This window comes from Lates calcarifer, linkage group LG17, assembly GCF_001640805.2.
Source record: "Lates calcarifer isolate ASB-BC8 linkage group LG17, TLL_Latcal_v3, whole genome shotgun sequence".
NCBI lineage: Eukaryota > Metazoa > Chordata > Actinopteri > Centropomidae > Lates > Lates calcarifer.
Window position 1 is genome coordinate 22482966 of NC_066849.1, and position 17390 is coordinate 22500355.

At 40.9% G+C, this 17390-nt stretch overlaps 1 protein-coding gene across 10 annotated transcripts in view; it reads left to right on the plus strand.

Annotated features, from left to right (window-relative positions):
• The window catches only part of lrrc7 (leucine rich repeat containing 7), a 112982-nt gene that overhangs the window by 80801 nt on the left and 14791 nt on the right, over window positions 1-17390 (plus strand). For all 10 annotated transcript variants that reach the window (XM_051077515.1, XM_051077513.1, XM_051077517.1 and 7 more), the window contains 15 exons: window positions 2624-2753; window positions 3647-3762; window positions 4070-4139; window positions 6126-6225; window positions 6459-6583; window positions 6753-6971; window positions 8070-8192; window positions 9099-9210; window positions 11288-11501; window positions 13319-13822; window positions 14018-14242; window positions 14328-14562; window positions 14777-15127; window positions 15442-15687; window positions 16827-17039. In XM_051077515.1, coding sequence (XP_050933472.1) covers window positions 2624-2753; window positions 3647-3762; window positions 4070-4139; window positions 6126-6225; window positions 6459-6583; window positions 6753-6971; window positions 8070-8192; window positions 9099-9210; window positions 11288-11501; window positions 13319-13822; window positions 14018-14242; window positions 14328-14562; window positions 14777-15127; window positions 15442-15687; window positions 16827-17039 — 2983 coding nt within the window. The remainder of the gene's footprint in view (window positions 1-2623; window positions 2754-3646; window positions 3763-4069; window positions 4140-6125; window positions 6226-6458; window positions 6584-6752; window positions 6972-8069; window positions 8193-9098; window positions 9211-11287; window positions 11502-13318; window positions 13823-14017; window positions 14243-14327; window positions 14563-14776; window positions 15128-15441; window positions 15688-16826; window positions 17040-17390) is intronic.

The following is a 17390-nucleotide window of genomic DNA, read 5'->3' on the forward strand; positions in this document are numbered from 1 at the left end:
TTTTATGCTGTTAAAAAACACTTTAGTAGTAATAATATTAGTCACTAATCACAATGCAAATCTGTGATGGATTACATTTTTCAAAGACTGTGCAGATAACGTCAACACAACACTCTTTGCAATGCATTTGTATCTGAACGCTGCAAAAACATTTTGTCTTCCTGAACGAGTCCCAGGTTTTAGCCTCAATAAGTAGTATTGTAGATCCATTACTGTCCCTCTGAGAAAACCGTATAAGATCCTTTTCTTACCCCATACGTTTTTTAAGTGTTTACTTAATAATGATGAATGTGATCCCTTTATTACCCCTCTGTTTCTACATAGGGCAATTCTTTATTCCTATAGGAGTTATTTTTACACAATAATAAAGGCTCCATACACATAAAAAGTCAATGTGTAAATGAGGAATTTGTACCTCAACCTACATGACAGTGTATTCCCATCTAGCTGCATCAGTACAAAAGGAATGTACTGATATACTGTAATGTATATTCACACAGAGGTCAATCAGTAGATAAACTATCATACCTCTCTCTGTTGTTAAAGTCTTAGGTTTTACTTTCAGTGCTTAATCTTTTAAGGCCATTACTATATAACAGCTACAAAATGGGTCACCATATACATATATTATACATGTAGACCATGTAGCTGTATAAACTGAAATGTGGAAAGGTTCTCCCACTGCCTATATACAGCATGTGTCAGTTAATGTGTCAGTTGAACTTTAAGCTGTTGCAGTCTCCAGCCTGTGAGCACTTTTCTCTGGTAGCTTCGGGGACTGTCTCTCAGGCAGTGTCCTGAATGGTGCTAACTCTGAACCAGAGGCAACTTGAAATGAGGGTTTGAGTGCATTATGTAATATGTATGCTCCATACAAAGGAAATTAGAATCTTGAAACTTGTGTCTTAAAGGGTAACTCTGGTATTTTTGAACCTGGGTCTTATTTTCCCATGTGTTTGGGTGTAAATGTGTCAGACACTTCAAACCTGTCAGTGGGAAAAACAAGTACTTTAGTGGACGTACACCAGGTACACTGTTCTGGCTCAATACTGCACTGATTCCAGATTTTCGTCTCTATCAATCATTTACACCCAAAAACACGGGAAAATAAAGTTTCAAAAGTACCGGAGTTATCCTTTAAATTGACACAGCTACTAACCATTTGGCAACTGCGTTTCCTTGTAACACCTGCCACTGAGTGTAAGACTATGGAGCTGGCTGGCAGATGGCAGCTAAATTATCTTTGGAGGAATGCTGAAAAGTCATATTTGACACATTCAACTCTAGCTGTATATTTTTGTGGGAGAAGTAGGGGACATTTTCATTTTTCAGTAGGAAAATGCTAAGAAGAAAATAATAAACCAGGGAAAATGTAACTGTGCCTTACACCTAAATATAGGATAAGAAACTCTTCTCCTTTCCTCGCCTCTCCTTTCCTCTCTCCTGTCACACCGTATGGTGGCCCAGATGGTCCGGTCCATTGGGAATAATAATAGCAGACTAATGCAATGTTAACAGTGACAGTACATTAATGTAAAATTTGTGTCTCATTAGCATTAGCCCGCTGTTAGCGTGTTGCTAGGCCAATGATGGCAGTCAAAGGGTGGGGGTCAGGGTGTCCTGTGCAGGGCCTGCTGTGGATGTTACTGTGAATCTTGGTGAAGTGGAGAGGTTGAGATCCAGGTTGAAGAATTTCAGACATCAAAGGGGGATGAGGTTGAAAATTGAGGATGGGTGGTCTTCAAATTAAATCAAATTTATGTAGGTAACACCAGACTCTTAACTTACTGATCTGATTCTTCAATGTGACGATCTTTTCCTTCTCTCAACGCTCTCCTTCTAAGTTGTTGCTGCTGTATTAATACAGATTTTTTCTTCTCATCCTAACATGTTAAAGGATAAGGCTGGCGTCACTCTATATTTTTATTATTGTCAACAAATCCTATAAAAAGACCAAAACCAACAATGTGTTGTTGTACTCTCTGACATCCCTGCCTTGTCTGCAGCTCTCAGCACCAAGCTCATTCATTCCTACTGAAGATATAAATCTTTATGTAAAGGTCAAAAATGTAGTCTTACTTAAAATAAAAAGGGCTCTGTAATTTCATTAAACAGCTGGACATTATAGTTTGTAGCAGACACCAATAGAACTGGAGTAAATAATACATATGTTGAGGACTATTTTCAGCTCCAGATTAATACACGTTTTGTGCACTGATGAGCATTTTACTGCAGCACGATGGTGTATGTGGGATTGACTAAAAATAAACTACAGAGCCTGTGTTCATGTTAATGAAGTAACATGCCACCTAGTGCAGCAGTGTGGCTCATTTATTTGTTTTTTAATAGTTTTTGGACAAGAATTGAGCTCTGTGGCACAGAGGAATAAGATAAATCAGGCTTTGGTTACTCTTGATATTGGATCAAGTCATTCTTGGTTTCAGTCTTTTCACAGGATTTGTTGACAATAAGGATAAATAAAGAGCAGCACTGTCTTTATTCTTTGAAACCCATATCTTAAGTAATCTAATGTTGCAGCAGAGATTTTGCAGCCTTAAGAATAATATCCTCTCTGTCATTTTCTCTGTATCTCTTCCTTTCTGCCTCTGTTCCTCTCACTCAGTCTGTCTCTGTTGGAGGAGTTGGACTGTAGTTGTAATGAGTTGGAGTCGTTGCCTCCCACCATCGGCTACCTGCACAGCCTGAGGACCTTTGCTGCTGATGAGAACTTCCTCTCAGAGCTGCCCCGAGAGGTGAGGAGATCAAAACATGATGAACACTTGCCTGTGCGCTGGTGTTATTTAGAACTGAAGCCTGAAATTGTTGTCTTAGTTGGTTTTCACATCAGGGAACTGGGTCCAGATCTGAGCACACTTGACCCCAAAGTCCAATTCATTTGAACACTGTGTATCATGGACCCAGGCGCGGTTTGTCGGTCCATGTCTGGGTCCAGTTGAAAATGCCCTCGAGTATGGCTCATGTGTGGTCAGGTACGGTTCGCATCAGGTGAGAAAACAACTGTAGTTAACTGCTGTTTAGAAGGTGTAGTGTAGTGTAGTTTACTCTTCTTTGTCTTTGTGTTTATTGGTGGATCGCAACTCAGTTAGATGCATACTGCCACCAACACGTCAGAGTGTGCAGATATGCAAGTGTACTCGGGTACAGAACAACAATACTAATGTGAAAGCTGACTGGTGGGGTGTGGGGAAGGTGGGGAGAATCATTCTCAGGGAAGGTATGAAATAATCACACCTAATATGAAAAAGAATTTCCTCTTGTGGCACAGTAAGGATCAGATCTGATCTGAACTGATGAGCTGATTGCGAAAAACCTAACTGGTAACCATTTTGATAATCTATTCATTGTTAAAGTCATTTTTTAAGACAGGAGATATTCTGTGGAGAATTGTGATCGCCATTCTTCTTCATCTTCTGTGATTTTATAGACTGAACAATTAATTCTAGATAATTTTTAGTTGCAGCCCAAATATTCTTCATTCACAGCACTGTAATGTAGCTCGTTTAATGGTGTCCCTCGTGCTGCTGATCTGTTTCAACATGACTCAATTGTAATGAGATCTGGTGATGAGATCTGAAGGATTGTGCGTGTTTATGTGTGTGTGTGTGTGTGTGTGTGTGTGTTACAGATTGGTAACTGTAAGAACGTCACGGTAATGTCGCTGCGGTCCAACAAATTGGAGTTTCTCCCTGATGAGATTGGACAGATGACCAAACTACGAGTCCTTAACCTCAGTGACAACAGGTATAAACACACACGCATACACACACACACACACACACAGATGTCAAAGCTATGACTCAGTAGTGACAATAGATGCTCATACACACACACACACACACACACACACACACACACACACACATCGGCAACACTTTCTCAATGGCCGTTTTGGGTCTGTAGCTGCTCTCACTGCCTGCAGTTACCATGGGAATGGGTGAGTGTGTTGCCATGGTTACGTGCTCTGCAGGCTGTACAGTGCGTGGGCAGAAGAAACATCTCTCTTTCTCACCCCTCCCTCCCTCGCTCTGTCTCTCTGACTCTCTCTCAGGTTAAAGAATCTACCGTTTACCTTTACTAAGCTGAAGGACCTGGCAGCTCTGTGGCTTTCTGACAATCAGGTATCTGTCTTTCTCCTCCCACACTCTCTCTCCCAGAGTCTGTACCTGCAGCACAAACACACAAAGCTATCAACACATTAATCAGATTACCAGGCCTGTTTTATGGGTATATTTGCCGTTGCTTCTGCTTGCCGTTAATGCAATGCCGTTAATTTTTATATTAAAACCCTTGCAGTGGTTCAAGTGGTGCTCACTGTAATATTTATTAATTTACAACATTTGTGCAGCTATCCAATCAGAGGACCACAGAAATCAGCAACCGAGCTCAGAGGGAAAATATTTATTAAGAAACTGAAAATATTAGAAATCATTTCAGATAAGTGACATATTATAAACTGTGTGGATGCTGTTGTAATGTTTAATGCCTGATAATAACTGACAGTAGTTTCCTGATTTAGTTGTTGTTTATTTTTGATGGGGTACGCCCTGGACAAGTCACCAGTATGTCATACAGAGTCAAACAGCATGTAGCGAAGATATGAATGTGAGCGTGACCATGAGAAGAAGCCAGAGCACCCAGAGGAAACCCACGCTGACAGGGGGAGAACATACAGACTCCACATAGAAAGAAACCCAGAACTTTCTTGCTGTTGGTTGACAGTACAAAACACTGCACCACTTTGCCTCCCACTCCATTAATTTCCTGAAAGGGTTTTATTGTGAAACATCTGCAGGAAGTATTGCGTTAATATCCTCATATACGAGCAGGTCACAAAATATAAAACAGCATGAGAAAACAATATTTCTGAATTCAGAGCAAGAGTGATAAGAACTTCATGTTACTCTGCTGTACTGATGAAAATAATGCTGTCTAAATGCACAATACACATACACACACTAGATTTGCCATTTACCACTGTAGTACATGTTATGGTAATTTAATTTTCTCCCAATTTCCATGGTCTTTGTTTATTCAAAGAGACCACATTTAGTTTTTGAGACCCAACAATTACTTGATTATGTGCTTATACTGGAGAATCTACTGCATATAAATCTGTAACAATTTATCTTGTTACTGAGCCCCATGCTTACTAGCTGAAACAGTGTGATACTACTGTAAGTATGTAGAGTTGTTGCTTCACACATGACAACTGTATTATCATGTTGTCAGCTACACTGTATCTCAAGATACGGAAATATTCTAAATAACATTTAAAGTTTAGTTTCAAGTTGAATCAAAGTTGTTAAATGAAATTGAAATCTAAACTGGCTCCTTATTGACCTGCTGCAAGAAGAAAGAACATTTAAAATTCAAATGTAATTTGTAAAATAGCAATGGAGTCTTACATTTACATTTAAAATTGGCACTTATCGATGCATATTTTGCCTCATATTTCAAACCCTACTTCAGTCTTATCATTTGCATTTGCCATTTCTCGTATCACAATTGGTAACTTTGACAGCCTGAAAATTCAGATTCCACTGAAGTTGACTTTATGTTTTCAGAGAGAGATGGATGGTTTGTGTTTATATGGCAAAATGGAAAGTGATTAATATTTCTTAAATTTAACTTTATGTGTGTAATAACATTTCTATTTAAATCACATTACCATTTCAGTAGACTCTACTCTTTTTACAAGCTGAACATGCAAATTAAAGAGGCATTTGAAAATGTATTTTTAAAGACTATGTCACACTGTTAAAGTAGAAAAAATCAATTAGTTATTCAAATATAAAGGGCGAGACAGTGTCTCCCTCTTTGTAATTCATTTTCCTTGCTGGCAAAATTGATTTGCAAATTCTTTCCAAGCGATCTACATTAATATTGGACGAGTTTTGTTTCAAGTCACGCTCTGAATAAACTTAAATTTCCTGAGGCGGGTCAGCATTAAGAGATTTAAATAAACAATCAGTGAGCACAAATCTTTGTTCTTAAGAGCAGAGGTTGGAGTTGTTTTAGATTAGAAATTAGGAAATTAAGATGATCAATGAAAGTCCCCATGAGAATACTAATGGATATAATTCTGTGCGTGTCTCTGTTTGCAGTCCAAGGCTCTGATCCCTCTGCAGACAGAAGCCCACCCAGAAACCAAACAGAAGGTTTTGACCAACTACATGTTTCCTCAGCAACCACGACATGATGAGGGTACAAACTGTGTGTGTGTGGGTGTGTGTGTCATAACGTGTAGACATGAGTGAAGGACATTTAAAAAAACATTTGTTTTAAATATGCCTAACAATATTACAGTATTAGCATTTGTTACATTTGTAAATGTACGTGTGAATTGTATGCGGCAGTGTTAGTGTGTTCCTCAATCTACAGACCTACTGTATAGCTGCAGGATTAACCCTATCCTTAATGTGTGTGCATGTGTACAGATTACCAGTCAGACAGCGACAGCTTTAATCCTACTCTGTGGGAGGAGCAGAGACAGCAGAGGATGACTGTGGCCTTTGACTTTGAAGACAAGAAAGAAGAGGAGGACAACTCTGGGAAGGTCAAGGTCAGCTCTCTTTCTCTGTCTTTCTCTCTCTCTCTGTGTTTCTATATGTCTGTCTCTGAGTCTTCTTTTGAGTCATCTTTTTGTCATATTCCTACTAAATTCTTACTCTATGTGCTTCTTTTGGTCCTATATTTGGAGGCATATACTCAACCCATTTCCATCTTTGTAGGTGGAGATAAACCTAAAGCGCTACCCAACACCCTACCCCGAGGACCTTAAGAACATGGTCAAGTCAGTGCAAAGCCTTGTGGGCAAAAGTGTACACGCCGGACATGGGCACCAGCACCAGCTGAGCACAGGCACTGCCACCTCGGCAGGAACCAACATGGAACACACACACCTCAGCAAAGAGCCGTATGAACCACCATGGCCCCTACCACCTAAAGAGGTAAAAAACACAAGCACAAACACAAATATATACAGATCCAAAAGTATGAACTAATAGATGGGGGATATATTAAAGGAACATACCGTAGTGTGTTAGTAAAGTGATGTTCCACCAAGAGCCTTCAGGACTGTCCAGCACATCACTGCTAAATCTCCCATAGCTGTTTAACCACCTAGAAGACCCCTAAAATCCTCTAAAGGTCCACTAGAAACTTCCTGAAGGGCTACTAGGACCTCGTAAAGTACCACAAAACTGTCAAAAAGATCCCTAGAAACTCCAAGATGACCTATAGAACCTCCTCAATTGCCACTACAACCTTCTAACATCCCCTTTAACCTTTGAAAGGACCTCTAAAACCTTATTGTGGATCACAAAAGTTACCAAAACTACATGTAGAACCTTCTCAGTGACGACTAGAACCTCCAAAAGACCCCTAGAGACTCAATGAGGACCTACAGAACCTCCTCACTGACCAATACAGCCTCTGAAAGGACCTCCATAACTTCCTAAAAGACCACTAGAACCTTCATAATTACCACCACCACAAACCTCATAAAACCATCTGTAGAACCACTTAATCCTTCTAAACAACCCCTAGAACAATCTCAAAGACCTTTAGAACCTTCCTATCAACCACTAAAACATCCTAAACAATCCTGAGAACCCCCTCAATAACCACTAAGATCCCTAGAACCTCTTTTAGATTCTGTAAATAATGTACTGATGTGGTGATTGAGATGGAAATAAAACCTAACACAACGTGCGTTTAAGTCCTGAGTCAGATTTTCCCTTTGTCACCTTTTGTCTGCTCCCCAAGTTGCCAAAAGTTGTGAGACAAAATCTTTGATTCATTTCTGTATTAAAATAAGTGCTACCCCTCCTTTTAGCAAATGTTAGAGTCATCAGATATCTCAAACAAGTGCCATATGCACATTTATAAGCATCAGCTGTAGTGAGTTGTCACCAAATTCATCAGAAGCTGTAGGTAGCAGTAGGTAAAAGACAAATTACCTGATGTGTTTGTTATTTCTTGTGTCTGCTCTTTTGATGCAAACACGAACACACTGACTCAAAATTGACTGTGCATACATTTGCCAGGTGACAGACAGAGAGATGCAGGACTTCTCTCAGTCTCAGCTAATGGATCAGGGATCAATGCATAACTCTGGCATCGACATTCCCAAGAGGAAAGACAAAGAGGATCTGACAGAGAGCTCAGAGGTTTGTCTCATAGTGTAACATACACTCACACTCACCAACAGGATTGTGGCCTCACAAATTCGGCTTGTTGTGAAGCAGCTACGCAACTTTATCTTGTACAATTAATTGTTCTTTTGGTAAATATACTGTATCTCTTGTCTTTTGTAACAATTAAGGGTACAGTATATGCATAGCATCATTTAAACGATGCTATGCACACACCACCATCAGTTGGACGTCTAAAGCATTTAAAAAGTTTATGAAAAAGTTGGTCAATTAACAAACTGTTAGACAGTTTATACTGTATTCAGTAGACCATATTTCCGCTTCTAAATATAGAGTTACTGCTAAATACCACCAATGTGTTAGCTTAATTATGTGTCAGGTGATCATGATGACGTCTAAATTTGATAGTTTACAGCATTACACTTGATTTATGTTGGCAAGAAAAGCACAGTATAGCACTTTTCCTAACAAAGTTACAAAGCGAAAGAAAAAAGGTAAATAAAAAATATCAATTATAAACAAAAGAAAAATAAAGAAAGATCATAAAAGAGAGGGGAATAAAATGAAGTCGGACAAAAACATGACTTGTCAGTATAGTGGGATAATTAAACACAGCATGTTAAAGATGTTGCCTGATCTCGATGGGTAGACTGCTCCACAGTGTGGGGGCTTTAATAGTAAAGGCCCAGTCAACCTTGATCACTAGCTGATACCTAGCAATAACCAGTAAAGGTCCATCCACCAATCTAAGTTAAGAGATCCCCATTCAGTACTGTTTAGTTGATAAGATTAAAAAAAAACAAAAAAACAATATACCTAAAACTTTAACTAGGTGATTCTGACAGCTGTCATTGTCTGTCTTACTGTATTACACTGCAGCTACCTGATGTGAACCTACAGTATCTGTCTGTCTTTCTGCAGGACTCGATGGGCGGCTCCCCCAACGACATCCGTATCTCTGACATGAGGCCCACCCTGGTGGAGCCACCGATGTACAAACCAAAAGTGGTGCTGCTGGGCAAAGACAAGAAAGGTACTGTGTTAAACTGAAAATGTACAGCTACATAGAAACTTAATGGACACACTCTTAAGAGGCTCATACACATACATGTAGACACAAGACTGCACACATAAGAGCACACACAGTAATTTAATGCGGTCTATTGTAAAGCACTGCAGGGTATGTTGTAATAGTGTCCATTAATTAGTCATGGTGGCAAGCGGATTATTCCAGCACTTCACAAAGAGAGGGAGGGAATACCATAAACCTCTACTGTGAATCTAGATTAGAGTCTAATGTGTTCAGCTTTCAGCCCGACCCCTTTTTCCTTATTTTGCCCCGAAAGTCTGAGTTTCATCAGAGGTAAACCAAAGGTGAGTAAGCTTAAGTAATGAGCCCACACCTTAATCCCGTCTGCTGAACCAAACAATTTATTATCTCTACTCCATGAAGAACTGTTGATCTGTTTAAATCAGAGTTCCTTCATGTAATTTACTCCTTCTTCAGGGAACTCATTGTGAAATGATTAAAGTGCATACAGCTTGTCTGTCTTAGTGAGTGTAAAGTCTTAATAAAAGACCTTGTGGCAAAGTTTTCTTTGGTGCGCATTGTCAAATATTTAATACATTTGACTCATGAGCCTGCTAGTGTGATATTCTTGGTATATACAAGAGGATTTTTTTTTATTTTTCCCCTCATTATGCACGACTGCTGTATTTATTCTGATGCTTCTTTCTTTCCAGGTCTCCTTTCCAAAAGAGGTTTTTGATTTCAAAGGGACTAGTCTGGTTAATTAAGGATTTAAAAAAACTGTAAAATTGATGTTTTATAACCAGGCCATGTCCTGCGTCAGTGAAGTGGACTCAATATTATCCAAACATACAGTATAATGAGAGCCCTACAGGAATCTGGGTTAAGAAACAGATGACAAGACTGAGAAAGTAACATGGTTCTTCTACCTCTCATCATGTGTTATAGAGCATGTTATACAGGCCTCAGTGATCAGTGGTTACAGCATCAACTCCTTATTAATGCCTGAAAAAAATCACTGTTTGTTGTAGGTCTCTCTGGCTTTTTAAGCTTTGAAATGTAACAAAGCTCATAGTTTCATCTCAGTATTCCAAACGGTGAGTTGCAATTTAATTTGGTTCTAATAAGGATCTATACATCACTAAGATTAAAATTATGGACCATCTCTTAGCCACACTTACAGCCCCCCGTCACCTCTAACCTATATTATAGATACATATCTTTCAAATATTTTAATATTTTAATCAATCATCTAATCCACAAAATACCAGAAAATAGTTTAAAATATCATAATTTCCAAAATCTCAAAGTGAACTCTTGAAATTACTTTGCTTGCTCAGAATGCAAGCTAAATCACCAAGAATTAAAATTTATAAAGATTAAAAACGAGAGGCTAGGACTTGCACATTTGACATTTGTTCTTGCTGAATGGAATAAATGATTACTTGATTATCAAAAATGGTGGCTGTAAATCATCTTTTGATGAATTGTTTCAGTATAATTCCATGTGGTTGGGGTGTGTTTCCGGGGAATTTACTGTTGCCTAAAATTAACTTTTCATGTTAACATGTTGATGCTAGCTAGTGCTAAAGCTAATGGTTACTTTGAGTAGAAATGGCAAAAATCAATTTAGCGTGCTTTGATCATGACAGTGCAACGTTTGTTGTTGAGATGACAAAGACAAGAGAGAAGACAAAATCAGTAGGATGCACAGTGTCCAGGATTAATTTATCAAAACAGAATTTAGCCCTAGGTGTTCATTCTTTTGAGATGTTCAGATTGTACACAAAGAAATGAATCAGCTGTTAATAGAAACTATTGCCACCGTGGTTTGAAATACAGAAGGTGTGTGTTACAGCAGGTCACCTGAACATGTCCGCAGGTCACTACCAGTACAAGCAAACCCTCTTGAGATTATAATACAGAATGTCTGAGGAAAGAAATAAAAGCCAGGGGAATAAAATACAGAAAGGTTTTTTGCAGACATGACATGAGCACTTTAGTGCTTGTAAGAGGCCTATCAGAGAGAAGAGGATGTGACATTTTGACTGAACAGACCTGTCTGTCTCTCTGTGTCCAGAATCTACAGATGAGGAGATGGATAAGCTCCACTGTCTGAACCACAGCGGCTCCTCAGCCACCTACTCCGACTACTCTCCCTCCCAGGGCTCCTCGGGCTCCTCCAACCCGCCTGCCAACACACACTCGCACACACTCTCTCATGCGCACCCACACAATCCTGCCCTGCCAGCCCCCAGCAAGGACCAGGCCCCTCAGACACACTGGACCAACAGGTACACACACACACACACACACAGACACAATGCTTCATGTTCAGTTCCATCACCGTCCCTTCCTCCGACTATCCATCATCTCTTCCTCTCTTTCGATTCCAACCCCTACCCACTCCCTCCATCTCCTCCATCTATCATCCATTTCATCCATCTATCCAATCGCTCCATCCATCCTCTCCTCCCACCGTTTTTCTACGTCTTTCTCATCTCTCTGCTCGCTCCGTCAAGGTCAGAGAGGCTCATTAGGATGCTGCAGACCTCTGTCCAGGATTCTCTCTCAGCTCTCCTCTCTGCTTCAACGCTGTCCATTCCAGGCTTCAGTGATAGCTCTTTACAGATAGGTTTGGAATAAGAAATAGCAGTTTTGAAACTATTTCCTAGTTTCCGAGTCCTAATCAGAAATGATGCATTTCTTAGACTCCCTGCCATATTTATGACATATTCAGTACAGCCTAAATGATGCTAGTAACCATATTTGACTCATTTTTTCTGACACCAACACACAACATATTTGTTGATATGTTTTTTTTTACTGTGACCACTGTGACCTATTATGTGCAGCATAAGACATTTTACAATTGAAAAATAAACTTGTCAAGACAAAAACAGTTTCTAAACTACCTCAAACATACTGTGGAGTGCTGAAGCTCAACGATTTCCTGTCTTTACTAGTGTATATTAAGTTGAGGAGGAAAAACGTCTGTAGAACTGTGATGTAAAAAGGATAAAACAAAGTTTTTTTTTTTCTACTACACAGTTTTGTAGTATCCTCTTGCAGGTAATAAAACTATGTGGCTTGGTACTTACTTGAGCCTCAACTGAACAAACAACCGTATTTCTCTTAAAGCAACAGTAACATAAATCAAATCGTGTTGCCCTTTATGGAATATCATGCTTAAATCAACATGAATTAAATCAAATGATTATTAGCTGACTTTTTACAAATTACTATCATTAAGTTATTCAATGAAAACACCTATTTACTGTCTTGTACTGTCACTGATTTTCAGTCACTCAATTTCTATGAACTATTAAACAAAATACATGTTTATTTATCAAACTAAAACTATATTGTTTAATTCTTGGCTCCCACGCCATCTTTGTGTTCCATTTCAGCTAATATATACAGTGATAACAGTAATGCTGCAATGAGCCCATTATTGTCTTATTCATTGGTCTAGCTCTAATTTTCATCATTGGTGCAGGCTGTTGTATCGACATCTGTTTTAACTGAACATCCTCACTGAGGAACATCCCAGCATGATGATTTGTTTTTACTGTTGCCTTTTTGACATCACAGCCTCTGAACAGTAACCTCTCTATTTGCTCTGTCAATAGAAACCTCAGTCTCTAATAATGTTAAAACTAATTTCTTTGTCTTCACTCTTCTCATGCCTCTTCTCGTCCTAAGGAACGCCAGCAGGTTGAAAGTTTGATTTACTATTTGTTTTACATTAAAGTCATCTCATTTCACGTGCCCTGGAGTGACGTACAGATCAGAATCTGTATACTTGTCCCTTTGTCTGTGTACTTGTGAAACATGTGATATTTGCAAACTGCAAGTGGCAGTGAGGGAAGTTGAAGGCATTAATATTTTCTGTTCAAGGCAGCTCTTGAAAACATTAATTACAACAAACATGGTTGTTGGCCAAATTGATGTTTCAGAGAGAGGGAGAGAAAGTCATGCTGTTCCCGGTGCCCGTTGGCTCTGATTAAATATACAGCACATAATAATGTCGTGCGGATCTTCATTATAATTCACTACATTTTTATTATTTTCCAGCATAATTAGTGTTTAATATTTTCTGTCATTGTAGACTGGCTCAGTCGTTCCCTAAGCCCATTGACTCCAAGCCCCTGCTATCTCAGAGAGAAACCCCTCCATCAGGAACCCTGCAGCAGCGCGGGGATCGACGCCCACTCAGTGAGCCTTTTGACTGGGCCGAGGCTCCTCACTACGACAATACAGGTTTCGACGCTGAGGAGTCTCCTCTGGACCCCCCATCGTCCACCGCAAGTCAGGGAAACCCTCCACTGGGCTCCAAACCTCGCAGCCAGTCAACACACGGACGCCGCCCACTCCTCAGGCAAGAGCGAATCGTAGGAGTTCCACTAGAGCTGGACACCCAGACGCTCCCCTTCCACGGTAACCAACGCTCCACCCCAGACAATGACCCACAATCCTCAGCACCTCCTCAGAATCCTTGGCAGAATTGGACCCGAACCCCGAGTCCACTGGAGGACAGAACCGCTTTTCCCTCCAAGCTGGACCTGACACCCACGTCCAGCCCCAACCCCGACCGCAAGGATATGGACTCAAGGTAAGTAATAGATCTCCAATAGTCCCTCAGCCAGCCCTGAAGTGTGTCTGTTTTCATGTGGGAGGCCTCAGGTTTTAATTTCAACCAACCATTATATTTTCACTGGTTGGAGGCTTGGCTTTGGATAATCTACAGCAAAATTAGAACTCATATTAGTATAACACTTCATCTCCATCCCTTGTTTTTTGATCCAAGGATGGAACAAGGAGCGGGGCCTTTGCCTGGCAGCTGGACGTACCACGACAATCAGGGGGAGCAGAACAGGAAGGATCAGCTCAGTGTCAGCGGGGGCAACAAGGTGACGGTGGTGATGAGTAAAAGCTCAGACCGCCTGTCCCCCATGATGAAAGAGACAAGATCCAAATTTAAGAAGTCACAGAGCATCGACGAGATTGACATTGGATCCTACAAGGTCTACAGGTAGGTTATTATTATCTCACAATAAGATGATCAGATGATCTCAAGTAGCTGTTGAAGCTGATTTCTCTTGTTCTTCTCTGTCCAGTATCCCCATGGACAGCTACAGTTCATCCATTGAGCAGCAGACCAGCTTGGACCGTCCAGAGTTGCCTGGTTCCATGGAGCAGACCAGTATGGCTCGGTCACAGTCTGCCCCCATGTTAGACGATGAGCTGGGCTTCCCGGGACACGGAGCCAGCAACCAGAACCAGCAAGGACAGAACCAAAAACCTGCCATCCCACAGAAAGCCTATCACTTTGACCAGAACTACAATCCCCAGGTTAGCAGCTCCAGAATTTCTTAACGTAGAGATTCAGGCTGTAATATCTCCTCAAATTTTGTGGGTCACATCTTGATGCATTCAATTTTTTTTCAAGTTGCTTTTATGCAATATGGGATCACTAAACTAAAAAATGTATTTATGTGCATTCACATACGTATATGTTGCCTAAAACTTTTCATGGACTCACTGATTCTCCATTCTCACCAATCAGGTGACCATGGATCGTCGGGTCCCTCCCCCCTTCCCCAACACGCCAGATTATGTTAATCACGCGTCGAAGGCCTTGGAGTACATAAATCAGCCAGGGAAGACATTACCAAAGGAGCTAGTGAGCCCTCGGTATCGTGCGTATCCGCCGCTGGAGATGTTTTCTTTCCCCCAATCGCCAATCAACCAGGACGGTCCGCCCAGCCAGCAGCAGCAGCCAATCCCAACGCAGCGCTCCAGGCCAGGGTTTCTGAGGAGAGCAGATTCACTGGTGAGCTCCACAGAGCTCGCTTTGTTCCGCAGAGTGCATGAAGCCCAGCAGGAAGCGCTGCAGGAGGCTCAGTACAGACAGCAGGTAGGAGCTAATGTACGTTGTCTGCCAAAATATGCTCATGTGTGTTTGTGTGTGTTATGCCTAATGTAAAAAATGAATAATGACATAGATACATCTGTTATTAAAACTGTCTGTTAAAATATCTGTCCAATATTTCCAACACTGCTTCAGTGACACAGAACCAAAACCTTTACTTCATGTCATAATTAATGCTTATTAATGCTCATGTGTACCAATTTTTAAATTCACTCTCTGTTATGTCGCTATATTCACTGAGTTAACCGGAATAACATGAATTGAAATCTTGTTGTCTGATGAAACTCTCCTCTCCTCAGGTGGACCCCCCTCTTTATGGTCGGGCTCTTGCCTACTCCACCCCCATGGAGCACTCTGCTCTTACCAACATGGCCGACAGCCAGAGCCAGATGCTGCACAACAAGAGAAACGGTCGCTACGATGACGACTATCCCACCTACCAGGAGCAGAAGAAGCCTCTGATTGGTTATCCAACCAAGAGCCTGACTCAGCGCCGTCCCCTGTCTGCCAGGAGCTACAGCACCGAGACCTACGGAGCATCTCAGGTAGACTGACTGTCACCTAAGCTGCGGCTGTAAGCTGTTAAAGCTGCGTGTCCTTGCATTTAGGTCTCTACTTATTTACACTTTCACCCAGTCTCATAAAATCTTTTTAAGTGTGAGAGTCATGCACTGACAAATTGGCCTAATTTGGTCTAATTTGTCATAGATACAGTATGAGGACGTGGCATTACATTATAGATAAGTATATCCATGCATTTTCAACCAATTTCCTGGGTCCAGGTATTTATAGCAGCAGACTAAGCTGAGTAGTGCAGGTGTCCTTTGCTTCAGCCACATCCCAGATCCCAAGGCAATCCCAAGTCCATAAATAATCCCTTCAGGATGTTCTGGGTTTGCCCCAAGTCAGACTTTCCCAAAATAGTCACAAGGAGGTGTCCAGCTGCATACTGATTAGATGCGCAAAGCACTTTATCTGGCACCTTTCAGCATGAAGCAGCAGAGCACAAGGAGGGAGCTAAGAGCTGGAAAACTAAGACTGAGCACTTGAGAACTGCAGTCATATTCTTGCAGTCTTTTAGCAAAAAGCACAAGACTAAAAGTGAAGGTTGGAATATACATTAACTGTTACATAAAGAGCTTTATCTTTAGGCTCAACTCAATCTTTCCCATGATTACCTGGCATAGAATAGTCTGCATTACTGCAGTCTTTGTGTTTATCTTCCTGGTATTCTCATGTCCTATTTAGCCCTCATAACACACCACAGGATACTTAAACTTGCCAGAATGTCACTACTTTGATTTATGGCTAAATACCTGTATATTACCTAATTCAGTTGGTATGGGAAACATATTCACAAACAGTTGCCTTTTGTGACACCCATTACATATAGAGTAACATTACCATTCATTGAAAGCTCTGGTTTCTGGTCACCTGATAAATTTTAATCCAGTTTTCGCTCATTTTGGTGTCCACCGAGTCCTGAAGGAAATATGTGGCTCTTTAGCTGCTAGTTGCTGCACCATATAAACCAGAACATTATAGTTGCAGGCTGTAAAACTGCAATTTTGAACTGAAAGATGCTGAAATGCTCCAGAGAGCTGAAGGAAACTACAAAATTTGTGCTCACTAAAAACACTAAAAATGTTTCCATCTAAATAAAATCGTAACCTTTTGTTCTCAGGCCCGTCCTGTGTCAGCTCGGCCCACCATGGCCGCCCTACTGGAGAAGATGCCCCCTGACTACACCCTGGCAACTTGCCCAGAGAAACCACCTGATGACACCATCAAAGTAAGACCTGTCGTACCACAGAAACCTGAAGACATCACCTCCAAGATGCCTGCCGACTGGAGGCAACAGCTACTCAGGCACATAGAGGCCAAGCGGTTGGACAGGGTACGTCAGTGCAATGTAGACTCACTGAAGAAGGAGATACATACACCAGCTCACACGTACGCACACAAACATACAGCATTTGGAAGCCCTCCCTGTCTGTATCTGTGTAAGTCTGTGTTGTAAGGTTGACCAGGTATGTGTCCGGCTGCATGTGTGTCCACTCCACACTGTCGCTCTGTCAGCCTGACCTACTGCACACTCACTATTATGGATATGTGCTGAAGAAAATCACATGTCCTGAAATACAATGCAACAAAATCTGCATTGTGACAAGAATTTGATCTTGTGTTGTTTCTTAAAATCTTTTTTGAAACTAGTGAAAAGTCACTGAGATAATTCCTGTAGATAGAT